Source organism: Athalia rosae, chromosome 2 (genome assembly GCF_917208135.1).
Source record: "Athalia rosae chromosome 2, iyAthRosa1.1, whole genome shotgun sequence".
Taxonomy (NCBI): domain Eukaryota; kingdom Metazoa; phylum Arthropoda; class Insecta; order Hymenoptera; family Athaliidae; genus Athalia; species Athalia rosae.
The window spans coordinates 12,446,247-12,466,529 of record NC_064027.1 but is presented as its reverse complement, the minus strand read 5'-3'; the positions used below and the strand labels follow the sequence as shown (position 1 = coordinate 12,466,529).

General features: G+C 44.9%; 1 protein-coding gene across 5 annotated transcripts in view; it reads left to right on the top strand.

Moving 5' to 3' along the window:
* LOC105683153 (lachesin) overlaps positions 1-20,283 on the top strand; it is a 154,097-nt gene that overhangs the window by 78,639 nt on the left and 55,175 nt on the right. Inside the window, exon 1 of one of the 5 annotated variants that reach the window (XM_020851481.3) lies at positions 1,686-1,834. The exons of the other annotated variants lie outside the window; for them this stretch is intronic. Within the exon in view, the coding sequence (XP_020707140.1) occupies positions 1,762-1,834 (73 nt within the window). The 5' untranslated portion in view covers positions 1,686-1,761. Of the gene's footprint in view, positions 1-1,685; positions 1,835-20,283 lie in introns of those variants that run through there. 5 annotated transcript variants of the gene reach the window in all.

Here is a 20,283-nt window from a genome sequence, read left to right as displayed (position 1 = left end):
AGATATCGGGGATTCAATTTTTTCTTTCGTCAAATATTTCATGATTCAGATATTCGCGTGTTGTTTGCTTAGAATAACTGTGTTCATCATCAAGATGTCCGTAACCGATTCGATTCAGATTATAGATAGAAAAAGCTTCGTCGAATTCGAATCTCAGCGATATGTCTCATCGGCCGCGATTGCCGCCATAACTGCGGGGGTGAAACTGACGAAATAATTCAACAAACCAGATCACAATCGGCGAATGTATATTTTCAGTGATATTACATTTTCATTGGAAATACACGTGTATTCGCGTATCGTGGAAACGTGTTTCACGCATACCACCGCACGTAGATGGATTATGTTCGGGCAATGCACGTTGTCCCTCTCGCTATTCTCATTGCACGCATATTATTGCTCCAACAAAAATTGAAGTCTACAAACAAAGAAATAAGGAGACGATAAATAAATCGGATTAAGCGTGCCCGCATGCACAGTAGTCGGTCTGATGAAATGTAAAAATAATCTCTCTTCCGAGCAACGATGCAAATCTAAACTCCCCAAAGGTTTATAGCGCGGCGGCCGGTACTGTTTGTAACGAGTTTACCGTAGCAATAAACGCGTACGAGCCGAAGAGTAGAAAAGCCGTGGGAATTGTTCGGGGGGGGGGGGAGTTGCGGCGATTCGTCGGTGAAACGAAGCGTAAAATTTTTCCGGGTATTAGAAAAATCGAGTCGGTTAGAAAATAGGGGGAGGGGGAGGGGGTAAAGGGGGGAATTTGATGAAGAGTTTGAACTGAGAAAAGGGAGGTAATACCGCAGTGGTCGATCTCTGCGTCTATTGTCCTCCGCGATATTGATTGGTTATCGGAATGGCCCGAAACTACGTCGAAGGAAATTCAAAGTGGTTTAGTTTTTATTAGATTCTAGTTTCCTTAGTTTTAGTTTTTCTCTTTCGATACAGACTAGAAAAGTACCAGATACGTACGTGGTCGTAGCAACGTCTTCCCCCACCATACTGAAACTTCGCGACGCGAGAGCGATAAAAATAAACAAAAATAACCTTCGGTTCGTAATACTGCGAAGTACAAGAGGGTACAGCTGAGTAACAAGAACAACATCGAAAAACTTCGATAACGACACACGTTATACGGAGACATCGTCACCCTGTTCTACCGGCCATTCGTTCATATGATCGTATTTCCGGGTTGACGAGCAAAAAAAAGAAACTGAAGAGCAAAAAAAGAAAAAAATTCGCAACAAAATTGTTCCACGGGAACCTCGGATCTCTCGAACCCGGTCGGTCTTCGACGTCTCCGATGCAGCTGCACATATTCAGTAGGCAGTGCAATATAACGTCCATTAGCCCGACAGACTGATGCCGTTAAGTAGTACTTAGTTGCCCTGGTTTTCAGTACAGGGTAGGGTGTGATGGGGTTTGCAGACAGTCTGCGGGACGAGCTACTGTATGTTTGAGGGACAACCGTAGTCGGTGTTGAGAAACTATGGAGCAAACTACACGGTGGTATAGGATGGGAACGTGACCGTGTGTATTCGAAGCTTGACAGTACTACGTGTGTCTCTACGAGGAAGGCGGGTCCTGACCGTAGTCGCGATGGCGGAGGGCACGTGAACTCTGAGCGCATGCGAGGTTCTCTTATCAGGACGAGAGAGGATCGCGATTTCCACCCCGTCGTGATGTGCGCTACACCATCAGTACGCTCCGAGTTCCCGGCGCGCCAAGTTTCCTCGTCGTTCGGTGTGTTTTACTTATAGATGGATGTCGCCGATTCGATTCACCGTCGCAGCTTTAGCTGTTCTCGTAACCACTTGCACAACTTATCTCGTGGAAGGTTAGTGAGTTTTACAGTGATCCACGTTACGATTCACCACCACCGTCGAGGATATCGTGTTCCCAATCGACGCAATGAACGGGATCTCGATCGACTCGATCGTTTCCATCGAGTTCGTCTCACGTTCGGGTGCTAGGGAGTGATTTTTACCCGTGTTCCCCGGTCCGTGTACAGCGGGAAACACGTGAACCGGAAAAACGTACGCCGTCACCCCCCGGAACACGGAATGATCGCGACAGGTCTATATTTCGCTAGAATCTGCGCCAGGAATTGAGAAAGAATTTGAAAATCGATGGTGGCGCCCCTCGGGGACAAAGGGTTCCGAAGTGTCTGGTTCACCGCGAAGGATTTCCGAAATTAAAACGGACTCGTTGCGCGAAACGACTACTTTGAATTACCTACTTTCGACCCACCTCGGTACATTACAAAGTTGCGAAAAATCACGTCCAAGTTTCATCTCGTGACGCCGACTCAACAGTGAATTTTGCGGGCGTCCCGTAAATCCGCCGGATCACGTGTTGATCAAGGATCTCTGTTAGCTATCCCGAAATTTAACGACAGTCCTATTACACGTAGCTTTCCCGATTCAAACGACGCGGCCCAACCGCGATCAAAGCACACGAAGTGACGTTACGTTTCGCCGACAAAACAGCACAAAGAACCGGCTATAGCGACTTTCGGAAATTCTTGTCGATAAAAACTCGAACTCATATCCGTTTACCTTCACGTTTTTCTTCGAATGGAAGTCGAAAGGTTTTCCTGTATGTGAGTGAATGGTTCGCTCGAATCTGTTATATCAATAGAAAAAGATTCAACGCCTCTTATACGCCAACATTGACTGCACTGCCGATATATGCTCGTGCATGTGCTCTTGTATGAATGTATCCTACGTATTTAGGATACGTATGTACGCCCGAACATACCTATTCCCAAAAGTACATACCTTTCCGCGCTGCAGAATGCGGGAATTCCGAAAGAGGACTTGAAAAAAGCAGAAAAAAAAACAACAAAACAAAAGAAATTGGAACAAAAATGTGAAAAAAATTCGTTCTGTTTCGCATCCGTAGAAAGTAAATGGGGCGAGAATTTAGTTTACACTGTTTTTTTTTTCTCTGGTTTCCGCTTATTTTTTTTCATTTTTTTTCTCTCGCTGCATAGCGGTAGCGGTATAAAAAGTATCGAGTAATTTTGGTCAACGGAGTGTAATGAGGGAGCACCGGTGTTGCGGGGATTCCCCCATGAGAAATGCTCGTACGCGGGGGATCCCCCAACCTACACGACTACGCGAATCGTTAGTGAAATATTCTAAAATACCTAGTGCAGTTTTGCCCTACGTGCCCCGCTTGTTACCATAATTGAATGGTTCAATGGATTCGGGAGCGTATTGTTCGATATATTCACCCCATTGAATGTGATACGGGGGAGGTATCGACGAGAGCCCATTAATATGTACAGATCACTGCGTCATTCCTGTACATATGTATGAATTTACAACATCACCGTATCAACCAAACGACTTGAAACACGCTAAACGACGCGATTCCCGTGTGTTACCATACCTCCGCCTGCCTTCGAGCTAACAATAAAATTATGGGATATTATGTAACTGACGATGAACGAGGGGGTCTATTTATCGGATATTCCTTTTGTCCCATTCTTTATTCTTCAGTTTTTTAACTTTTTTTTTCTTTTTTACCTTCAAATAATACAATATACTCCAATTCACGCATCCGTGAAACACGTTCGTGAACTACGTCACGCGAGATAAAGATTTTGAAAAATATTTTCACCCGGCAGCAGTGATTTTCCAGAGGTTGAAGTGTGATAGTCTTTCACAAGCTGTACACGCGTAACAAATAACGTGGCTATTAGGGAGAATATGTACGTTGCGCGATACGTGCGTATATACATGTATATATGTATATCTACGATATACGCGATAGAAGTTTTTGAAGGTGCCGTTTAAAATACGACGGGTGCTGAGCGTGAAATATTTTCATACGTAGGATCTACATCTTCCAGACTCTACCTTCGCCCTTGAAATTCTCTCGGAGAATTTTCCGTGAATCCTCACGAGGATCCCTCTCTGCTTCTTTTTCTCATGAATCCCTAATTCTCTGTTTTTAAAAACAAAACTTGACTGACGTCTTCGACGAACGAGTCGAGCCAGCTCGGAGCTTCCACTCTTCCCGCTCCCGCTCTCTCTCTCTCTGGAGCTACAATTTTTGTTTTATATCGTTACTTCTCTTTTATTTTTATTTATTTATCTCGTTTGTTTCAGTTTTTTTTATCTTTCCCTTCGCTTTTATTCCAACCAGAAGGTCTACTTTTCGTTGGCATTGTTCATCAAATATCTCATTAATAATTTACCTCGTTGCACACCGAGTGGCGGGTACCCAACTTCATCATCAACGATTTCACGGAATTGCGCTATCGTACGGATCCAAGAAGGATTGACACGTGTATGTACACGTACGTACATCGGTGTATATCGAGTATTCGCCGTACATAGGTATACATATACACCTGGTTCGCATCTGTTCGAAAAACCGATATCGATCGCCACGGCGCGTATCCAGATCCATCTTTTTTCTTCTTCACACAGGGATGAATAAACCGAACAAGATTCAAGCCGCGTGTTCGCCAAGTTTTCAGTCTCGTTCCGAGAGCGCTGAATAACGTAGGTATATCGATGAGATCTTTGCCCCGAATGTGCTCTACGTGCGCCATCATGTTTTCCTCTTCGTTTATTTGTACGTCGTATACACCTATGTGTATACACGTTCGCACCACTAATACCGTTCGGGGGATGTGTGTCTCCTCGCGTTTCTTCGTTCTTTTTGCTCTTCATCTTGGGAGAAGGCTCGATACGCGATATCGGGAATAATCAATGCGTCCAAAAGTTGGATGATAATAAATTTATGTTGCGTCCGGTTTTCACCGACGTATGCGTCATGTGCTGGCTCGAAAATTTTCTCGTACAGATAATAATAATCCACTCGACGTACACCTGAACAAAACCATCGGGAAGGGCATTGACCGAGGCATTTATATGGTCTGGTTTTCACGAGACGATGAAAACGTTGCTACTCGTCCATTGTGGTTGTACACATTTGTTTGATCTACATTATATCCATAATCAGGCATATCAGACAGTCATGCTTGAATATTTTTCATAACGAAACTTCATGCAGTTCATAGTTTTAGGGACGTTACTTCAACTGGTTAAATTGAAATCAAAAATCTACATTCTATGGTAAATCAAAAGTGGGGATACCACGGTGAGTGCTCGTTCATTACCTTGGGAAAATCGAAATAGTTTGAAAGCATGGACATTGTATTCGTGACGCGAACGTGATCCATTGTATGTTTGCGAATTCCATCACTTAGATTGTGCGTTTCAATTTTTCAGAGATATCCCCTTCGGACAGACAAAACTATGCGTAATATTCGGAAATGCGAGCTTTCCACGCTACCAGCAGATGGACACCACTCTCACGAATATGAATAAAAAAAACTTTCGAACCGATTTTTGCTTGGGATTTTTTTTTTTTTTTTTGATACCACCTTAGCATAGTTGCGCGTACAGGTAGCACAGTTGTCTACGTTCGAGGGGCGTAACTATGGAAAATGAAGAAATGGAAGATCACATTTATGAATCCTCTTCTGCACTCGGGCCGGCGTGATTTCCATGTTTTTCAATTCCTCAGGCGGCGAAATACGCGGCTCACGTCCTTCTGGTTCTGAGCCCTCGATAAATCACGTGGTGGTATTATAAGCACGAAGGAAATAAAATAAATAAAACAAAGAAGTGAACCAGCAAATATCGCGGGGTATTATTTTGCGGAGGAGTAGGCACATTCATCCAGAAAATATAGTCGAGGTTGTTGAGATTTTTGAAACTTAGCATGAGACGACAGACGTCGCTTTTGTTTCCACGGGCACCGTGCAGCGCCGGCTCCGTTAACTCCATTCATATTCTGGTTTCTGCGAAAGATATACGGCCTTCCGTCGACATCTTTTCTTTGTCGGGAAGACTGCGCGCAGGTTTAACATTTTCAACGCCGTATATTTTCCCTTTTATTATCCGCATACATACGTACGTACGTGTTATACTTTTTGCAGCTAACGCAGCAGCTTTGTACGGCAGCTGGGCTGTTAGTTTTCTCTGGCTGTAGGTCATAGCCGGTCGTATCCACGCCGGAAACCGTACGGATACGTCAGGCACTGTGCATGACGTTATACGTGTCACGCGGCATCGGTTTGTCGCAGAGATAATGAAATTTCGCCGTAACCTCGTTATTCCACCCACTTTTCGCCGCGGGTCAGCGTCACCGGTCTTCCTTGTTTTTTCTCTTTTTTTGTTTTACGCAAAACATTCCGCATTATTTTCGAATCCAAAAGCACGTTAACAAGGGTGAACCGTTGATGTCGTCGTGTCGAGAACACAAGCGGCAAGGTCACCCGTTGACTCACATTTTACGAGCATCGGTTACACGCACGACGAGGCTTTTTCACAATACCTTTGATCAGAGAACATCAGTTTTCCGCGGAGCAAATTCTTCGCTAACATCATCCACCGACCTCCTTCGTGATATCCGCCTGTCGTGGAGTTTAATTTAACCGTTCAACGGCTCCGCGGCTGCACTGAAATATGTTACGGAATTTTAGTTGATCCGATACTCCGCGGTATCTGACAGATTCAATAATGTGGATGAAACACGTGTTCACTTTTCAGCCGAACCCTTTGAATAGTTAACGCACTGCAGAGAAACCTCGTATACCGTTCATCTGAATTATCTACGCGCGGATATAGTACGTAGGTATACATCTACGACTATTTGTATTCTATGAAGTTGTACGAGCTTGAGTAACACAAAAGCTCATGGACGTGAAGTTTGCGGTTCAACGCTGCTACCGGCACGTAGTATGGAATTCACATAACTATAACGAACACTGCTACGAACTAATGGGGTTACATGTGCATGCTTTAGGTCTAGCCCTTACTCCGGGATTGAATCTTTTTTTTTTTTCACCCACCACCTCCCAAACGTTTTTCATCCACTCATCCTCGTTAACGAACTAGCACTCAATCAGATAGAGTACACCGTCGTGAGTTCTTCATCCATTTCTAATTGTTCATAGAAAAAAAAAAAAAAAATAACGAACAAACGAAGATCCGTTGAAGTTTTCGTTTTTCATTGTGTGAAGCAGATCTGGAAGTTGCATAGGTGAAATTTTTCATCACCTAGGAAGTAAGGGGCACTTCAACGAGAAGATATACATCAGCAGGTTTAGGTAGACCGGTGTTGCGAGCCTTCGTATCGTTTCCGATATATCTACGGAAAAGGGTACGCGGTATGCATGTACAGGTAATTCGGTAGGCTTGGATTCGAGGGAAAGTGAGCTGGGAATACCGCCCCGAGAAATGAGATGGAAGAATGAACTTAGTTTATGTAAATGAGGAAGTAATCTTGGCTAAAGCTTCGGAACAAGGTCGACGAGCGCCCTTGGTATTCCCTTTTATGTAAAGGGAAACAAAGAGGCGGGCATGACGTGGTACCGGAACAAGACGCTCCCGCCTTGTCGTCGAGTACATACAACGACTTGTGTTATTGTATTTACTCAGAGCACGAACTGGGAATGACTGGAGATCACCGTCTCCCGAAGTTCCCTTTTGCCTCTTGCAGCTTTCGAACGTTTCTAGAATTTGTGGGAATCGAGCACGCGGGCGGATCTCGTTGTGAACGTCGGCCAGGCCCCCCTTCTACGCGAGGACGACTTCATTCCTCGAAAATATAAGCGATTCGTTCAGAGAGCGATAAATTTTTATTATATTTCAATATTGTTTACTTTTTCTGCATCTGTGTACGTACGTATAGATCGATCTCCCGGAAGCGTCATATTACAGAATTACTCATCTGAAACAGCATTACAGCGTCCACCTCCCGCGCGAAAACAAAGGTATCGGTGAGAACGCGTACGGTCCGTCAGAAAGTATCATTGAATTTTACGATCCGCGAGCCGTTAAGAACCACCTTCCCAAAGCCTAATGTCGGCATGAAAGAAGAAAAAAATGTTTTCAGATAAAACATTTAATAACGAACGATCAATGGGATGGTATTACGACTGTGAACTTTTTTACTCGTGCGTTGATCGACCGGCGTTACGAACCGGTTCGAAGGCATTACTGTCGTCTTTTGTTGAATCTGAAGACAATAGAAGTACATACACCTTCGTCTCAAAAATGAATTGAAGTAATTTTCGTTAGAGGTAGTAATGGAAGATGCACGTACGTAACAGACGCGTTGAAGAAGGCGTTTTTACCGTAAGAATTGCACGGTAATGCAACAACGGCGTTTGAATATTTCTGGTCTAGTTCGACTCTCTTCTACTGTTTTTTGTAACAGGATATTCCGGCACTACCGGGGATTTCCCAAACGTGTAAGTTTTGTATTAAAACTCCGTAATGTGTTCTAGTTTTTTTTTTTTTTTTTTATCAATGGGCAAAAAAAAAGAGAGAGACTGAAAATAAGAATCACCTTCGATACAAAGTACTGAGAATGCTGGAACGATAATTTTGATACGTAGCAGAAAGAACAAGAAGAAAAGACGGTTTCACGAATTGAAAATTTCCGGAATGAAAAATTTTCTAAAGAGCTTTTCTAAATCGTGAAACTTGGAGAATAAGGATATCTTCAAAACTTGCGCAATATAGACGAAAGCCGAAAGCATTTGCGAATTTGCGAAATCAAAGAACACGAAAAAAAAAAATCTCGCGGTCGAGGTGTCATCGGTTGAGATGTCTCGAAAAATTCATCGAATAGAAGTCAACCGGCATATGATTTTGATTTATATTCACGACTATAAACTTCACGAGTCTGGAAGGATATCTGGAAGACTGTAAAGTAGGCGATGAAAATGAAAGTTTACGATTTTCGAAAGATTCCGGTAACGCCGAAAGGCCCGTTATACGACCGCGAAATTGGAGTGAAAATTAGAGCTTCCGTATTAAGGATGGCTTTTTCAAAGCACTTCATTACTTTTGTGCGAGAAAGATCTTCACGCCCTTTCGACTCCCGTTCGCGCCCCGATAAATGCTACGGACTTCGCGGATGCTTAGCCACAGATTTTGTTCATTTGGCATGAGACTGAAAATACGAAAGGGGATGAAATCACGTTCTTTCAAACCTTCGAACGCCACCGCTCCAACGCACTTAAAGAGCTTGAGAGAAAGTACGTTTCACTACGAGTATTGGCCTCGGAATTTTCTCTACGCCTACGCGATTTCCATTGTTATCATACAACGTGGCCTTTCCGAAGTGGACCTTAACCTTGAACCTACTCACCCATCATATTATCGTCGGGGTCGTCCGCGCGATTACTCCTCGAAATCGCGATCATAGTATTTCATTCGAAGGAGGTCGAATTACAGGTGAGGTTGGCCTCCGGTGTTTCGGCGATCCGGCGGAAGGCGTACGGCAACAATTTCGAATAGTTGCGCGTGTTTTACGTAACTTTTCTACGCCAGAAAGTCCGAAGAGCCCGGGGGCTCGACGTCGTTCTTAGCGGCGAGCGCTTCGCACTTCTAACTGCGATATAAGAAGAGCTCTACCCAAGAGCTCGGTGCGAAGAGCTGCTCCGACCTTAGAGGCTCGTTAGTATCTTGCGAAAGTGAGGTGGTAACGAGTTACACATACTCCCGGTGGAGTTCAAACTCGGACCATTGACCCCCTCGCGATTTTCCCTCGTTTTCGCGTTCCACCTACACCTAGACGGCGTCCGATGCAGTTCGTAGTGTGCCGGGCAACGTCCTGAGCTTATACACACGTTCGGGCAGTTCTGTATACCTATATAAAAGGTCTAATGCTGATGCGGGTAGGATATCCAGGTAAATAGTAATACGTACAGCGAGGCTTATGTATTTTATGTACGGCGCTGCAGGTGTTGGGGGAATGCGCTATACATCTCGCCTATATGTTAATCTCTTTTTGTTTCGGTACCGCGGACAAATGCAACTAACGTATCGAACTTCCGTCCTGGTTAATTTATAGCCCGGGGATTAGGGGAATAAAGTGGAAAGGTAGCGAGGGAGAGGCTGAAAGAGAGAGAGAGAGAGGGAGTGGAAGAGTGGAAGAGCGGAAAATGGCAATTCTGCACTGCCGGCAACTACCACCCACTTGCCCTCTGGTGAAACGCTTAAAAGGTGACCGTCTAGCAGCTACCGCGGTAAAATATCACTACCATCTACTCCTAACTCGGAAAAGAAATTCTGGACCGACCCTCCCCAGAGTTGACAAAAACAAGGCTAATAATGTTGCAGCGCCGAACCCAGCCCCATTTATTTCCAGCTACAGGACTGACCGATTCGTTCGAATCGTTGCCCCCGAAAGACAATCCCTAGTTACAGGGTGCTCTGCTCTCTTGCACCTACCATTTTTCTACTCGCGACACGCACACACGTGAAACTTTATACCCGGATATAAATTCCACCGACCACTCCGAACCGATCATTCCCCGACCGATATAGCTCTATACCGCGAGTGCACGTAAAGTTTACCCAAAAACTGTACAGATACGAATAATACGGGCATTGGCAAAAATCGGGCATATTTCGTTTGTTCCTTTTCGTTATCAATCGTATAACACGATCGATGGCACTTCCGATTTGGGTTTCGAAAAACAATTGATCGTTGTTGCGAACATGTCGGTTCAATACCATATCTGTAATATCATTACGTCGAAACGTGAATTACTCGGCGGAAGAAGAAACCGGTACAATCGTGAACCTTTATTGTATAAAGCATGAAACGAATTAATACATTCTCTCCCACTCCGACGATTTTTTTCACACACACGCGCTTTTCCGCGCTGAAAAAACGTTGGTATCTCGATCCGAGGCACGTACGTTTCGCGGAAATACACGTATGAAAGAATAATCTGAAAAAATACAAGAGCGCGCGGTTGGCTGTGTACCTTCGTGTTTCAACAATGAGGTTTGTGTGCGTTTAGTGAGCCGTTTTCACGTCGAGTTTTGCGGCCGTTCGCATTAAAAACGAAACGAAATGATTCACGCGCCAGTTGAATTTTCAACGCTGAACGAACATCGAGCTGTTGCGCGGAAAAAAAAAAAACGAAGATTTCGTTACAACCTTTAACGCTCGATGATTTCCATGCTTTTAATTACGAATGTTATGTACCGTGAACGAAAAACCAAATCGCGGGCACAAATCGTTCCGATCGAATTTTCTGAAACGGTTCCAATTGTAAGTGGAATACAATTGAATCACTCTACCTGGGTGTATCATATTTTTGCCCTGCGAAATACGATAGTGCGAATGAAAAAAAAAAAAACAAAAAAAAATCAGCAAGAAATATATACACGAACGGACCAATTTGTAGATCTATAGTAGTGACTCCGTTTCACGACCAAGACATTTGAGGGAAACGAGAAAGCGTTTTTTTTCCCCTTTATCTACATCGTTACAAGGCTCTATATCGTCGACATTTCGAAGTAATCTTCACGCGGTTTTATTTTCTTGTGTTCTTCACGTAGCCCGTATGTGTGCGAGCCTCGAGGCATTTCGAGATCTCAGTGTAGGTCAAGTATGACACTCCGAGTAGGTTTTAGTAATAGTATGGCGCGACGAACAAATTTCAGAAAGAAAAACGTCAAACTTATTTCCATTTGCATAACACAGCTAAAATTTATATCGACTTTAAAATCGCGCTACAATGATATGGACGATGACAAGTCGTATCACTGATCTGAGGATCGTTCAATTATGAGGTTCTTCTGCTCTTGCTCTTTTAATTACCTCATTCAATACGGTGGTCTGTCTCGAGTTTCTTTTTTTTTGCCAAATGTATAAAATGCGGGCAATCACTGGAAAATCAATTGGCCGTTTTCCGTCGACTCACTTATTCTAATTTTCCGGATTTCGAACGATTGAAGATCTCTTAATATTCATGCGGTAAAAATTGAATATTCCCTGGAATATCTGAATCTTTTAAATATCTTGGATTCGTAAGACCCGCTTACGTTCGTTGTCAAATATAGGCGAAAAGTAAAACATCGCTTCGGCGTACATCGAGTTCGTCGAAGAATTCAAGATGATCGATCATTCTTGTGATTCTATTTCACCCCCTGAATAAATCGAATACACAGGTATCAAGGTCCGAACAATTTTCAAACCAAACGACGACGACGAAGTAATCGAGTCTACAAATACATGAATCATTTTTAGGCAATGCATGCTCACGAACGGTACGACATAACAACGCGCACAGTAGTGGTGAAAATTCGGTTCGAGGTATGGGAATGGCGATGCTCGACGATAAAAAAAATTGGGTTGCAAATAGAGAATAACGGAATACCACGTCGTCGTTAAGAGCGTATTGATTCGGTGGAGTTCCTATCGCTAACGTACGTTCGGTGTAAAGTTAATCCCGCTCGTTTAAAGCGATAACGGAGCACTTGGAAATTTGACCGTGATAGCGGTGAAACGTTCATAGGATTTATGATAATGCGCGTGATTCGAATAGGGTTTTACCCGATTCGACGGCATTGAGTGCCGAAGTGCAAGTTGTCTTGGAACGAGCGTCGGGTCTGAGAGACGATTTACAGGGCAGGTTGAAGGGTCGCGGTAGGTCGAAGGCCTACGGGGCGAGGGCTGGCGGAGAAGAGCGGAGGCTACGAGAAACTAGGTTTCCGTGAAACGTTGCGTTATATGGGGCGACCGTTGCGGCCGTACCATCCTTCTCACCGTTTCGCCCTTCTTATCCTCGCCAAACTCCCATTCTCATTCTCCTCTCTCTCTCTCTCTCTCTCTCTTCTTCTTCGTCTCCTTCTCACTCGCAGCTTACTCGGTGCCCTCTCCGCCACGATGAAATACATCCCCGCAACTACGTGTTATACATGCGACGGCCAGACTCCGGTAATTAATGCTAATTACCTCAACTAATAAATAATTGTACGAATAAGCATATCTGCTTCTAACCAACTCGTTCCGCACGCGAACCACCTAAGTTGATACCTATATCGATGCGCCTCCGCTAGAAAATTTTCAACCGCATCGAGATCCGTTGAGCATCAGAGTGGGTTGAAAATTTATTTTTTTCTTCTATTTTCTTAGCACGGGGGCAGAATTTGTACCGTTATAAAAAAAGAAAATTTTTCAAATGTGGAAAAAATTTTTCACTTGATATTTTGAGGTAGCCCACTCGTTTTTTGAATAAATAATTAATTAAGTGGGGTACTTCGAGCAATAAAATTTTTTTTCAACCCACCCTATTGAGGATATTCGAGGAGTTCGAAGCATCTCTTCCGTCACTCAAGCGTGTCGTCGGATCGATACTCGACTGACGGACCAGAGATGGAGGATCTTGACGAAAGGATTAGATTTTTGTTGTCGCCGAAACCACCACCAGCAACTATAAAAGCTCGTAAACCGATTGTCAGAACCATCGCATCAAAGAATCCTTGGTTTTCAAAAGTCCGATAAGAATTAAATTTTTCGAGATTGTGAAAAAATAAAATTGGCTTGAATCAAGTGGTCGTTGAATGAAATCTTGGAAACGTTTGCCAGAACGGCAGAACGACTTTTTGAGCACACTCTCGGGTGTTGCCAAGACTCAATTTAATCTTTGCAAACAACAGATAGCCAAACGTTCTACGCTATGTATATTCTTGCACATTTTATGAATTCTACCTCAACATATTTGTGTGGTATTTGCAAGATGGTGGACATACACGCGAAAGATTAGAAAATCTCACTTGGTACGTCGACATTGATAAAAATCCAATCGAGCGAGTATAATCTCACCTCGGATACATCCGTGACTCCAGAACGAAAGAAGAGAGGAAACTCGTACCAGCGTTGATATAAAATAATAGGGTTAATTATTACAGTAGAATGTGAAATTGCTGACGACGGAGTCGCTCGTACGAAGCGTAGTTTTGTTTTTATTCAACAGAAAATGGAAGTAAAATTCAAAAAATGGCGAAAAAAGAAATCGAAAGAGGTAAAGATTGTACGAGCAAGTAATTACATAGTTAGTGTAAAGCTGGAGTTGTGCTTTTACTGCACGGTTTGAACTCCGGTGAAAGAAAACTGACGCTAGCTATACGTAGGTATTATCACTGTGGCGTAAAGTTTAGATTTTACCGTAGGTTTAAAGGAAGGCAGAGGCTAACTGGGGCGCTTCAACTCTTTGGATGACACTTAGCTAAGCGTCAAACTACCTACTTGACACCTCAACTACCTCTTTCAAGCTTTTTCCATCCGACGCTCCCCTCCGTCCCGTCGTCGACGGCATACATCTTGCGACGTCAAAGGTAACAACCGTCCGTGTAACGTGCCGGGGCCACCGCCGGGCTACCCAGCGACAAACTGGTAGAAAAATAAAACGAAACTACTTTATCAATAGTTGCCGGAGCGGAAAATAATTCGTTCACCGTGGGATAGAGACTAAGGGTAGTGGTGGCGTAACGTTTTCAGTCGGTGAGCGGGTGGCGATGCGACACCGAAGCCGTTTCACCCGCGCAACGGCGGCAATCGTCAATCGTTGAACAGATGAAACGATGATGAAGCAGCGGAAGCACCGACGATACGCCCCTCGCGCTCTCTACTTTTATCGATCAACCCTACCCGGGATTATGTTGTTCTCGCGAAATGTCAGTTCGAATTAGAGCCGCGATTAAAGCGGAAAATATATATGATGAACAGACGCATCAGAAAAAACACTGAAATATTCCCACCTTGTTTTAATTCTCGTAGCGTAGGTCGTGCGTACATTTTTTGTACACGGATGTTCGATGCGTAACCGTGACGAATGGTTATCGAATGTAACAACGTTGGCAGAGCGCTGATAAAAATATCTCGAAAATCATCGGAGATAAACCGTTCGAAGCGTTGCGCGAACTTTGTTGAAAAATTGAATTCGAACCGTGTAAGAATTTCGTTACCGGCCCGGTCTACCTTCGGTAGCCCTATAAGAAATTCATGTCATCTGATGACATTGGAAGTTATGCAGCTCGGTTCAATCTCGTAAATATCTTAACTGATCTACTTACAGAAAATTTGACTGATTACAGCTGCCCGATGGAACAGGAACTGCAGCTGTTCGAGGAATACTCGAGAGTTCATAAATTCTTCGAACGGTGTAAATTCTACCTCCGAGTTTCCATCCCTTGAGTTTCGCATCCAACAAAAGAGCAAAACAATATACCTTTCCACCCTCCGATTGGTCGCGCTCACTATTTCCGGGGGGGATTCGATCCGGGGTGTAAATAGACGATTTCGGAAAGTAGCTGTCACCCTCTTATATTTCTAACTCCGATGGTAAATTTGTATAAAATTCTCGTCCTGCGAATGTATTTATGGAAGCCCGACGACGTAGCTCGGGGGTGAATACAGGCGCTACGTGTACACACGTGTACGGAGCGGTATAGCATACACATCCGACAGTGAGTACGCGGACACGTTCGTATTCGTCCTATAAAATAACCAGGTTGTTGGCCCGGGCTATACACGTTGGCGACGGAACCGAAATCTAATAGGCAATAAGTTACGACGCGTCTAGACTGTGGGTACCATAACCGACTGCGCGGTACTGCCGTATATATATACACGACACAACTTCTCCAAACAGTATGAAAATTGAATTTTACCGTGCGTCGCACTGCGTCATCCTCGTTCTTATTGAACGTTTTGCGTTCACGTTACGTCTACGAGGCAAAGATCTGACGAGGAAAGTGCGAAACTGGCGGGGAAACTGGCAGAAGAAATTGGCAGAAGAAACTTCCGTCGGTTGAAATTTGAGGTGGCTGGGAACCCGCGACTGTTGAAGAGCCGCCTCGATGTTGGAAGATCACACGGTGCCGCATCCTGTCGGGTCTCGCGTCGTACGGTCGATCGGAATAGTGGCCTTAAGTTCGATATTTATTAGACCGTTAGGGTAATTCTATCGTTCTCATTACAGTTAATGGTAAAGTTTTTATTTCAACCATAACCGACCTTACCCGACCTACTTTTGGATGCGCGCAATATCCCAAGAGGGCTAAATTTCGTGGGGCATAAAGTTGACTGCTCAACGCCTTTTTTCCGTATATGAATTTTACATTTTATCCGTTTTCCAACGCGACATAACGCGCCCACCGTTCCCTCAACCTACCTTTCACGCTATCCAACTATAGTTATTACTTCTATAAGTGGGATAAAAGAGGGGAAAAAAAAACCCGAAAGAGAAAGAAAATAGAGTTATTTTCACATGGAGCAAAATCATATTAGCTGGCTTTCAACCACATGAGTTCATTCCTTGTGTTGGATTCATTTTTGACCCTATCAGAATTTTTCATATCTGTGTCGCGAGATTTTCAATTGCTTGGCCAAAAATATAGTTCCGGGTAAATTGAATACCTGAATTCTCCAATATCGCTAATCAACCGTTTGCTTTTGCGTAGAACATCTAAATTCTTCGAAATATCGCAATTCCCTGCCACATACTTTTCTCTTTGATCTACAAATTTATCAAAGAGTATGACTGATTTTTTTTTGTTTCTCGTTTTTTTTTTGTTACAAACATAAAAACTGTATCCCTCACGTTGATCCAGAACGGCTTGCGATAGCTTTTTCCGATGGCTACCATATCGAGCCGAACTAAACGGCTGAAGAGGTGAACGAAAAGCTTATTTTCACGGTCCTAACCCGCAATAGGCTCGCTCGACTTTACCGTAGCTTTTCTCTTTTCCGTTCGGCTCGATATTCGTCGACTCACGCGAGGGAGTGAGCAAAAATACGAACGTCGATGGGATAACGTGGGGTGAAGTGTTCGGAAATTGCATAAATTATTCCATTCACCCGTTCGTTTCAAGTGGCTCGGTTAATTCGCCCTAATACCAATATCGAAAATATTCCACGGTTACCGGTCCGCTCCGTGTACATCTGTGTGTACGTGAAATTGTTGAAGATAGATTTTTCGAAGGCTGCCAAGAGGGCCACCGCTTGGCTGTCAAACCTCAAAAGGGTTTGAATTTGCCCAAAAATAACTGGAATTCCGGAGACTCGCCCGGTAATTATTACCGGGAAACTAGGGGAAGGTAAATAACTAATTTACCTCGCGGGGGTTGTATGAAAACAAATTTTCCACGCTAATTATCCAGCGAGCTTGAAATAACACTGTGGCGGTATATTTGCGCGGATTTCTTTGTTATTTGACCCGTTGTAAGGGACATTCGGTCATTTTGAGCTGTAAAAAGCTTTGCGCATGGAAGTCGGGGGGAGCGAGGGGGGGGCGAAGGGGAGATGAAGACGCGGAGATACGGACGTAAACCAAAATACCAGAGGAAACCGGGACAGCAGGAAACCAGAAAGCGGGAATACGGGGGATGCAAGACCGCACCGGCATTAATCCAGAATAGGACAGATCTGAGGGCTTCCCGGTCTGTGGAAGGATAACGCGTCCCCGATAAAACTAAGCCCGGTGCGCAACGGAGGCATAAAAAAGACCCGGAGTCTCCCGACGCTCGTCCGTTCGGCGTCGTTCGCCAGTGTCGCCGAATCGCTGGAATATTTTGTCGCTCGAAACCGGACCGCTTGACCGCAAGCGAAGGACGACGATAAAGCCGGGAGCGAAGAATGCGCCGGTCGTTCGTCGCGGGGCCAACGTCCCTCGCGCCCCTGATTATCGAAATTAGCGTAGCCTGGACCAGCGTATTACCGAGTATAACGACGAGTCAATACGGGGGAAGAAGGATGGACTGCAAAGTACACACGATCAAAGTAAACACGATTATCATTGTCATGATTTGGATTCTCAGAGCGATGCGGTAACGATCATCTCCGTGTCACGATTATATATAGCCGGTGTCGCCGATGGCCAACGATTCAATGAGCCGGACAATCACGCGGTGGTTCGCTTGGCTCGACCGTAAGCACGGGATATGCGGTAATGGTTCGACAATGTAGCGTCTCGCCAAGCATCGATCAAGCCGATAACCGAACAGAAATGTTGCGAACACTTATTGCATCAGCGATAGGGTGCTGGGCTCGATTGATCAGGTACATCGGATCAAACGCTATACTATCCGGTAGATACAAGAAGCCGGTATCCCATAAACAGATTTCGGTAATTAGTTAATCAGCATTTCCCGGAATAAAATTAACGCCACGTTTGTCGGAGGTCATCGGGCGTAGTGAAAATCCGCGAATACGCATTGTTCAATTGGAGCGGAATATCTCTCTTTTCACACACGTATCCGTAGTGTTCGTGAATGAAGAAAACAGGTTGCCTCGGGCTGCGTACTCACAAATTTCAGCCGGAAACATCGATTTCCTAACGAACCAGTGTATGATATGCGCCGATGATGCGAGCGCCGACTAGATGTGGTATGTGCATGTGAACTTCATACATTGTGGTCATCCCAGTTGGCGTTTCGTACTTATTAGAATTGGGTATAGTTACTAATGTTTGCAATTGAATTATCACATCGTCGGTGGTGCATCATTTCGACCAAACACTCTCTAGGGTATGTTACAATAGTCCCAGACATTGAGCCGTTCGGTGAAATCGTGAATAAAATCCTGTTCGAAAACAAGGATGTTTCAAGTATCAGATTCAGCAGATCCGCACGAGAGAAATAAGATGAAAGGATGGGCGAGTTCCGCAGAAGCTGGTGACCTCGATGGCCACGGTTGAACCAGGAATAATATAGATCCAAATTCATCCGGCAAAGGAGAATAGACGAGCGTAGGAGAGTATTTTCCTTTGTCATGTTTTTTTGTTGTTTTGTTCTATTTTTTTTTTTTTTTTTTCTTTCGTTCACGCAAGAGGTCCTATTATTTCAATTCCCTCTCGTAAATAAGGTTCAAGGCTTTAATCAACGAAACACGGTATCGCCAGCCTCGTAAACCGTTACACGGGTTGGACGAGTTCTACTCGAGTCCACGTTCTTCCCTTCTTCTCTGTTCCGCTTTTCCCGTGTTACGGATAAAGTTGGCTCTCCACCTTTCTCGTTACTTTAATTCCTACGGATTTTCATCGCACCCTTCTGGATTTGACGTCGTTCTCGTCACTACCGCGACGGTATTGTACCCCCCCTCCCCCTCCCCCCCCCCCCCGCTCTGATCCAGTTTACGTTCGCCCCCCCCCGCGATCGGGTTCATTTCCCGGAAACACGGACGTGGCCCGCGCCGCGCATACATCCCTTCGTTCCTCTCTTCTCGCTGCTATTAGACGCGCGTTTCCACCGGTAACGAAACAAGGGCGGAACAAAAGGTAGTAGAAACAGATTTGTATGTATACGAGTCAAGGGAGAACAAGTGGCTTCGCGATGGGTGCAATCTCGGGCGGTGTCGAGTTTTCCGCCTCGTCGATCCCGCGCTCCGATTTTCCCCTGTCCCCGACACCGCAACCCTGACACTACCCTTTCCAACTCCGGCTCAGCCACATCCTTTTCCCCCGCTCCTTAGACCCCCGACGACCCGCCCCGGGAACCCCGACGATCGGGATAGCCTCGTCAGCGGGTGCACGCTGCCTTTAACTGGCTGCTACCGCAATCTCTAGCTGTGGAGTGAGCGGAGAGGGTAGGGTATCCCGACGACGGTACTGGGTGGCTTCGACGGTATAGTTGGCGGACTTCGTAAGCAGTACTTGGGTATTGTGAGGAAGCAGTGGTTGCTGCTCGGGTCGCATGCCTGCCCAGATACAAAATACGTTTAGACGTGGTTACCCGTGTGCATGCACCACGCTATACGTATACAAGATTCTCGCTCCTTTGTCTCAGGACCCGCCGAAGAAATAGAAGAACAAGGAGATGTAATTTCTTTTTTTTCGGACCGCAACGGTGCGAGTTACGCGTCTCTTTTCAACCCTCGTGTACAAGGTCTCGTGTCGCAGGGAATGAAATCCGGAAAATTTCCTCGAATATTTTATCTTCAGTAACGTCGCACGTTTTGCGATTTTTTTACGCATGGCGAGAGAGAGCATGATCGCGTCAGGGGCGCAGCGGTATCATTTTCAATCGGTATCCGTTACACAACCGCAACCGTGGATCAGACGGTGCAACGTCGTCGATTCAAACTGTAAACCCCGGGCGGGGTTGGACTGATTTTGTCGACGACCTTCTCATCATCTCCTCAACCCCCAACCTCCGCAGTTTCATCCGGAACCCCATCCTCGCGAACCCCCGGAGTCTCCGGTCTCCAACCTCTAGCCTCCCCCGACTCATCCCATTTCTCGTGTCTGCCTACACCGACTCTCCCCCCTTATTTCTCCAACGACCCGGTGCAAATCTAGCAGGTTAGCTCGCAGACGTTTGATATCGTTTCAAATTACAAATCCGTGGTCTTCCTGGCACGATCTCCCGCCGTTCTGCCGCAGGCGGTGGTGAAATCAAAGACGATATTATTATAAGATGCAATCCGCAGACAACGGGACACAGCTTAGTT